This window comes from Rhinichthys klamathensis, unplaced genomic scaffold, assembly GCF_029890125.1.
Source record: "Rhinichthys klamathensis goyatoka isolate OS25496 unplaced genomic scaffold, OSU_Roscu_1.1 h1tg000298l_1, whole genome shotgun sequence".
Classification (NCBI taxonomy): Eukaryota; Metazoa; Chordata; class Actinopteri; order Cypriniformes; family Leuciscidae; genus Rhinichthys; species Rhinichthys klamathensis.
This window is the reverse complement of record NW_026606817.1, coordinates 260,834-269,378: the sequence shown is the minus strand read 5'-3', so window position 1 is coordinate 269,378 and position 8,545 is coordinate 260,834. Positions and strand designations below refer to the sequence as shown.

At 41.8% G+C, this 8,545-nt stretch overlaps 1 protein-coding gene across 1 annotated transcript; it reads right to left on the bottom strand.

Moving 5' to 3' along the window:
- Positions 1 to 1,417: 1,417 nt before the first annotated feature.
- On the bottom strand, positions 1,418 to 6,940 carry wu:fd46g04 (endonuclease domain-containing 1 protein). Its single transcript, XM_056270196.1, has 2 exons — positions 6,636 to 6,940; positions 1,418 to 2,469 (listed from the first exon to the last, which is right to left on the bottom strand). Exons 1-2 carry the CDS (start codon positions 6,921 to 6,923, stop codon positions 1,948 to 1,950), a joined length of 810 nt encoding a protein of 269 aa, XP_056126171.1. The 5' UTR covers positions 6,924 to 6,940; the 3' UTR covers positions 1,418 to 1,947.
- Between the last annotated feature and the right edge of the window lie 1,605 nt (positions 6,941 to 8,545).

The window sequence follows — 8,545 nt, the reverse complement described above, 5'->3', positions numbered from 1 at the left end:
AACCTTCTATAGAGAGGAAAAAATCGCCTAGATGGCGTCTTAATACATCTCTCTTACAAAACCCAGTATTCCAACAAATGCTAAAAACAGAAATTAATGTTTACATAGAAACTAATTGGTCATCAGTATCCTCAGTGGGAGTGGCATGGGATGCTCTTAAGGCAGTTATTAGGGGATGTATCATTCAATTTGCCGCACACTCTAAAAAACTTAAAGCAGAAAAACTATTAGAGTTGGACAATAGCATTAAGAGGATTGAAACAAAGATGAAACGCCAGGTGACATCTAGTGGTCTTAGAGAACTAACCCAATTAAAATATAAATACAACATAATTTTGTCTCAAAAGATTGAATTTTTGTTATTCAGGACAAGACAGACGTATTTTGAGTCAGGAGATAAGGCAGGGAAACTTCTAGCTAATTATATTAAGCACAAGGAGTTCTCCTCCATTATTCCATCTGTTAGGTCTTCCAGGGGAGATATATGTACTGCCGCTGCAGATATAAATAGAACATTTAAAGAATTCTACATAGATCTTTACAAATCAGCCTCGTCATCAACTGATGAGGATATTAGTAGATTCCTGGAACCGCTAGATCTCCCTAGGCTTTCAAATGACCAGAAGCAACTTCTGGATTCAGATATAACTTTGGAGGAAGTGATGGAGGTGATCAGAGCATTGCCCACGGGGAAAGCTCCGCGTCCGGATGGTTTTCCCGGTGAATTTTTTAGAGATAATGTTAAAGAACTTGCTCCAAGGGCGTAGGTTTAGGGGGGGACGCTAGGTACTAGTCCCAATCAATATTTTGAGATGACAAATTTGTCCCCACCAATATTTAGCAAGCTCCTTTGAACTGCTATTTTGATCTTTGCGCTGCTATTTGGATCGATTCCAACGGCCAGTACAAGATACGCCGTAATTTGATTCGCGGCGGGGTATCTGACAGGCAGGCTACACACGCGGGCCGGGACTACTTTGTGCTTGCACTCACTGGCAGCGAGCGGGTGGTGTGTGTGTGCGCGCGTGACGACGCCGACGGTAAGTTACCAGGGCTGTCTCTCTGCCTGCCATATACAAAGGCCAGAGTAAAACATTTTAATATTCCGGTTTTTTTGCCCCTTTTTGTACTTTGTAGATCAGCTATGTCACCCAAGAAGAAGAAATGGGACATACGAAGCTTTTTCATAAAGCAGAGTGCAAGTAGGCAAAAATAACTAGCCACATAAATAACTAGCAGTAGTAGTGACTGACCAGGCTTTCAAATGCAGATTCTACTGGTGATCCTGGTTACCCAGGATATTGTTACAGTTAACAGTTACATTGTTGCAATCTTTCAAGGTTAGGAGCATTAATTAGGGGTGTGCAGCACGGATAGACTCATAGAAGTCGCGCTATCATGATAGAATGCAATACACTGATTTTTCTGCAGCACCACACGCTCTTCAGGACGCCCTTTGATGATGTCACAGGCTGTTTAATGACTATCCATGTTTATTTGATTTCAAAATGGCTTCTTGATCCTGTTACACTGAATGAAATGCAAACTGCATTTTCGGGGCAAAATTCCCCTGGTTATTTCAATCCTTTAAAACAAAAACAAAAAAACATAGTCCTTTTAATATAACACAGCCAACACTTATTTGAATATGCCAAGAAAAACAAATATATATTTTTAACTTGGTATTTTATGTTTATTTAAAGATGTAAGGGTAAAATCAAAGTCCAGAACATTACGCTGAATGACAATTTTACACTTTGGAAAATTATTTTTATCATTTTTTGACATTTTATTTTCACAAAAGTTATTTGAAACATTAAAGTAGACGCTTTACTTGCATTTAATATGTCTTGTGTGTGTGTGTGTGTGTGTGTGTGTATAAAATAACTTTTGTAAATTTAATTTGATGTGGACACCAAAATGTTGACCCAGCTATGATCTAATCCTTTATTCTCTCTGTCTTTTTCTTGTTGGGAAAATTTTAATTGTAATGGGTTCTTTGAGTTTTTTGAGCCATTCCTCAAGTTCTTCTATTGTTATTTGCTGCACTTTGCCGTTGTTGTCCGGCCCATAGTAGCCCTTCAGCACATCTAACTGATTCCCCTTTTGACAGTAGGTGGCTCTCCAGTAATACTTGGACACAGTGATTTTATCATAGATTTTTTCATGGTCTAGGTCAGGAACTACACCAGTCACTACATAAGCCTTATCACAGGACTGCAGGTCTTTAATTACGGCTCTCTCGTGTTGCAGCCAGGATCCCTGATTGAAATCCGGGTCCTGTGGAGCGGCGTTGGTCAGTGTGGAGGTGGCCAGCATAGACAGATGATTGTTGGTGTGGAGAACGGGATAAAGGTGACCTTTGTCGAAGCCAGAGTCCTCATAGTCGGATTTCAGAGCCTGATTAGTGCCAATTGTCCTAACATAACCTTTAGGCTGCATACAATTAGGCTTTGTCTTTCCATCCAGCTAAAGGAAATGAGAAAAAAAAAAACCTCAGTTTGTTGTTATTTCAAATAAAGTCAAATGTGAAATTTTCGGTAACATTTTATTTGTTAACACTTTATTTTACAGTGTTCTTACATGCACCCTAACCCACCCTAACCCTAACCCTAACCCTAGTAATAACAGTAAATTATGCATAATTACATGCAACTAACCCTCAACCAAACCCTAATCCTACCCTAACCCTATAGTAAGTACATGTAGTTAATTAATATTACTCAGTACTTAAATGTGTAAGTACATTGTAACAATGACACCTTAAAATAAAGTGTAACCCAATTTTCTGTCTTGACAGCTCTCGACCTGTGGTAAGAAGCAGAGTTTCTTGTTTGTGTGACATGTGGACTTAATAAATAGATATTAATAATAGCATCATAAATAGTTAATAATAAATAAATCCTTAGCATAATAAATAGATAATAATAAATAAATCATTATCTTGAGCAAAATAATCAGGACATTCAGTACAATCTATATCTTTAATTTTAAATATATAAAAAAGTTAATTTAAAAATGCGAGCACAGTAACCTAGTGCTCCGGCACCGAGCTCGTCTGGGCCTTCGGGTCAACTGGGAGAAGAGTAAACTTTGCCCCGTGCAGAGGATCTCTTTTCTCGGTATGGAAATCGACTCGATGTGCGCGCAGCTTACGAGTGAGCGCGCGCAGTCACTGCTGACTTGGCTTAGACAGTTCGAGGGCAAGAGTGCGGTTCCACTGGAGTTATTTCAGAGGCTCCTGGGGTATACGGCAGCCGCAGCAACGCCACTCGGATTGCTTCATATGAGACCGCTTCAGCTTTGGCTTCGCGATCGAGTCTCGAGGTGGGCATGACAACAAGGCACGCTCCGAGCACCAGTTACTCCGACCTGCCGTCAGACCTTCACCCCGTGGACGAACCTCAGCTTTCTACGAGTCGGAGTGCCCTTAGAACGAGTTTCCAGGCATGTTGTTGTCTCAACAGGTGCCTCCTCCACATGCCATGTGCAATGGACATGCTGCCACGGGCTCCTGGACACGACCCCAGCGCCTATGGCATGTCAATTGCCTAGAGTTGCTGGCAGTACGTCTCGCTCTGCACCGCTTCCATGCGTTGCTTTAGAACCAGCACGTACTAGTCCGTTCAGACAATACTGACAGACAGTAGCGTACATCAACCGACAAGGTGGTCTACTCTCCCGCCGTATGTCGCAACTCGCCCGCCACCTCCTCCTATGGAGTCAGAAGCCCACGAGCTCTCCATCCCTGGAGACTCCATCCCCAGTCGGCTCAGCTGATTTGGGATCAGTTCGGGGATGCACAGGTAGACCTGTTTGCCTCCCACGACTCGACCCATTGCAACCTGTTTTACTCCCTGACCGAGGGCACGCTCGGCACGGATGCACTGGCGCACAGCTGACCGCGGGGCCTCCGCAAGTATGTGTTTCCCCCAGTGAGCCTTCTTGCACAGACCCTGTGCAAGGTCAAGGAGGACGAGGAGCAGGTCATATTGGTTGCGCCTCACTGGCCCAGCCGGACCTGGTTCTCCGAACTTGTACTCCTCGCAACAGCACCTCCCTGGCCAATTCCTTTGAGGAAGGACCCCTTCTCAGAGACGGGGCACCCTATGGTACCCTCATCCCGATCTTTCCTCATCCCAAACCTCCACGTGTGGCTCCTGGATGGGACGAGGCAGGTTCGAGTACCCTACCACCAGTGGTGGTGGCTACCATCACTTCCACTAGAGCATCGTCCACGAGACATGCCTACGTGTTGAAATGGAACCTCTTCGTAAAACTGGTGCTCTTCTCACCGAGAAGACCCCAGAAAGTGCTCGATCAGTGTTGTGCTTTCCTTCCTGCAAGAAGGGTTGGAGCGAAGGCTGTCTCCCTCCACCCTGAAGGTGTATGTTGCCGCTATCACCGCACATCACGACGCAGTCCAGGGTAAGTCCGTGGGAAAGCACAACCTGATCGTCAGGTTCCTGAGAGGAGCAAGGAGACTGAATCCTCCTCGTCCTCCTCTCGTTCCCTCTCGAGACCTCTCAGTGGTTTTAACAGCCCTGCAGAGTACTCCCCTTGAGCCTCTGCAATCAGTGAAGCTTAAGTTCCTGTCTGTTAAGACAGCGCTCCTGGTTGCATTGCACATCCCATCCAATGTGAAGAAGTGACCTTCACCGCTACAAGCGGCAGCACTGGCACACATAATCACACACATACACGCAACAACCCCACACACTTTCCTCACCCGTTGATGCCGCTATTGGGGAAGCGGGTGCACACGCGATTCCGATAGCACTTGGTCATTCATCCACATTCCATACTTCCCTTCTGTTATTTCTTTTGGACATATCATGCATTCTCATTATTTTTTTGTTTTATGTATTAAATTGTGTGTTACATTTCAGCGTAACCGGGTAGCTGGGAGCTGCGCCAACAAACTCGAGCTCAGGTAGGGCGAGCGGTTATGATGTCATCAGACTATGCCGCGCCGGCGCAGTGGACCGGAACCCGGTGAAACCATGTGATGTCTAAATGTGGGGTACCCAAGTTTTAGAATAAAAGACAAACCGTAATTTGAGTTATGGTTGTCTTGTTTATTATGTTATTATGTTTATTGAAATTAGTTTGAATAAAGTTGGTTTTGTTATAAGGTGGAGATATATGCCAATCTGAATGTGGAAGATATCACCTTGTGACGCGTACCTATTAATGGTGGTGCCCGGAAAAAGGGGTGGAGTCTGGCCTTTAAAAGCAGCAGCCAGACTCCAGAACAGGACTTGTTTTACCAAGTCGAGCAACGTACTACTGCATAGTCGTGAGGTATAATAATTTTGTATATTGTGGATACGTGAGTTTGTGTACATATTCGTCTAGTTTATTCACTTTGATTTATTTTGTTGTTTTATTTTTGTTGTTTTGTTACTTTGTTTTACGGGAGTGTACACTTTTATATCTATCTATCTATCTATCTATCTATCTATCTATCTATATATATATATATATATATATATATATATATATATATATATATATTCAATGCTGGATTATTGGACTTTTGGAGCCATCATTTTTTTTTTTTTGGACTGTAACACGTCCGCAGTAGACTCGAGGTGACCCAGTTGGGCCTGCAAAAGGTCTACTGCATCACAGCCTCCATTAAGAGGGTAGGGGACCTGCACACATTTTCTGTTGACGAAGCGTGTCTGGAATTCGGGCCGGCATATTCTCACGTGATCCTGAGTTCCCGGCTTGGATATGTGCCCAAGATTCCCACCACTCCCTTCCCGGACCAGGTGGTGAACCTGCAAGCGCTGCCCCTGGAGGAGGCAGACCCAGCCTTGGCACTGCTCTGTCCAGTACGCGCTCTCCGTGCTTATGTAGACAGAACGCAGTGTTTCAGGACCTCTGACCAGCTCTTTGTCTGTTATGGTGTGAAGCTGAAGGGAAAGGCTCTCTCCAAGCAGAGGCTGTCTCACTGGATAGTGGACGCCATTGCTTGGCATACCAGCAGCAAGGTCGACCGTGCCCCCTTGGTGTGAAGGCCCACTCCACCCGGATGCAAATGCAAAATCAGAATACTACGCAAACCTCCAATAATTAAATATGTTTAATAAACCAATACTTTTATGCATTTATTGCACTCTACTGCACACGCGTGAATTTGCATTTCCTTCAGCCTTATTATTTATATTTTGGTGTGAAAGGGCCTTTACATGTGCACAAAAATAAAACTATTTTGTTATAAAAAAAACAACAACAAGCCAAGCCCAGGTGACTAACACAAAAGTAACATAACGGATTACTTTTCGTAAAAAGTAACTGAGTAGCGCAATTAGTTACTTTTTAAGGGAGTAGCACAATATTGTTATGCATACTTTTCACAGTAACTTTCCCCAACACTGGTCATGCTAACTAGTTGATATCTTCACCGATGCATCAGACTGTAGTATTTTAACAGCGAGTTACGCCGCTGTTGTACGGGAAACACACCCGAGGACATTTAAACAACAGCAGCTTTGTCACAGTGCTCTTCAATTGCTTGTTTATAGCTGTCTCTGCACATTGAGCTAGAATATGTATTTTAATGTTACAAAAATTGCAAACTTCACCTTTAATTTTACCCTCATTGTATGAAGTAAAACATTTTTTACCTGTGGTTCAATGTACCAAGCGTCACATCTCCCGATATTGGGGCTGCCAAACACGTAGGCAGAGTAGACGGGGATCTTCCAGGTCGTGCTGTACAAGGTTGCGTAAAGAAAGATTGGCTCTTTTTTGTCGTTCCAGAGACACTGGCAGATGTGCTGGACTTTATTGCCATTCGCTGGTGTGAATATAGGAGGTTTGAAGTTAAAGAAGAACTGATTGCATTTACTAAAATCATCTACAACTTCACTCAAAGTGAAGAGAGGTAACAGAAGAAAAACGAGATGCTTCATGATGAATGATGAGTGAATCTCTGAAGAGAAGAAGAGAGTTTGCAGAGAGGAGTAATGTTGTCCTTTATATAGTTTGAGGATAAGGAAAGGAATCACATGTGTGTAGTTTCCCTTGCTGATTTTAATCCTGTGTAAATATGTAATTTTCCAATGCCTTTTTCCTGAAATTCAAATAATGTTCAAACAAAACAAGCACAACCCAAAAAGTTGCTTAATGTTTATAAAATATGTTCCAGATCTGTAACACTTTATAACACTGTTCCTTCATTAATGAATAACACAGGAACAAATGAGTAACGCACTATTAACACTCTAGTAACTGCTATTAACTAACAAGAAACTCTGATTAATGAGTTAGTAAGTAATAGCGCTCAGATAAATGTGGAAGTTCACTATTAGATAATTAATAACTGCTATTTTTCATACCTCACTGAGATCTACTATATACAGGTTCATAATTAATATTAATAATACATAATATAAATTAATGGTAACCCATTAGTAATGAATCAAGTGTTACTACATCTTTCTAAAGGAACTACTAATTATTTGGATCAAATAGGCCTACATTTTGGAACAAATAAAGATTAATAAATACTGTAACAAATGTATTTTTCATTGTTAGTTAATACATTAACTAATGATAACTAATGAATATTATTATAAAGTGTTACCAGAACATTCTTGTAACTCACTAATTATATAAATATATATTTTTTAAATATCTTCAAGAAGCAAAAAAAAAAACCAGTCTGCAGTTTCTACAGTCGCTGAGTTCTAGAGTTGCTGCAAGACTGCGGTTACTTTTGCCTAAACACACAGAAACTATTTGATGGCTACTATCATTTCACACATCTCAAATGATAGTAACATGATTTGGGAGCAGGTTTCGATATATATTGTCATCATATGTGTTTACTCAAGGCAAATTAAATGCAAACACATGATGTGGTATCATACTGTCAGGCCGGGGCGAGTTATCAAGAACTGACTGTAATAATCTTCTTAGGTCCAAAAATGGACTTTTCCATAAATGTAAGGTTGGGTTAGATTGTCCTGAGGTAAAGGATTGGATTTTATACGGAAATAAAATATGACACTTGATAAACACTTCCAGACAAAAGTTTTGGATCGATACGATTTTTAACGTTTTTAAAAGAAGTCTCTTATGCTCCCCAAGGCTACATTCATTTGATAAAAAAAAAAAAAAATTGCTTGCTTAGTTGGGGACATTTAAAGGGGCACTTGGCAACTATTTCAACTTAATAAAACCGTTTAGAAATCATTTGAATGGTTCAATAACCTGTTCCGGAGAGAATGGTGGCTTTCCCCGCTCCCCCCAGCGTTCCCAGGCGGAAAACCAACCTTGCAACATGTGGACTAACGTCCCGGTAAGTTGGAAATAGAAGTCTCGTGAGAAGCGAGAACGAGTGAGAAACACGAACTGCTTTATGGCAATTCGACATAATTCTATGATACTGTGTATGATGTATTACCCACTCTGTAGACAGCTCCACACGATAAAGTTGGCCGGCTCCGATAATAACAAATGCACATGAGCAGCGATAGAAAGCAAGTGAGTTTCTTAGGGGTAGGGGGAGCTCGATGAGAAAACAAGCGAC

Bases quoted from the DNA above. Each gene is read 5' to 3' on its own strand.
- wu:fd46g04 (XM_056270196.1), bottom strand. From the start codon at position 6,923: ATGAAGCATCTCGTTTTTCTTCTGTTACCTCTCTTCACTTTGAGTGAA. The intron at 2,470-6,635 runs GTAAAAAATGTT...CATTTCCTTTAG, and splicing joins CTTGGTACATTGAACCACAG to CTGGATGGAAAGACAAAGCC.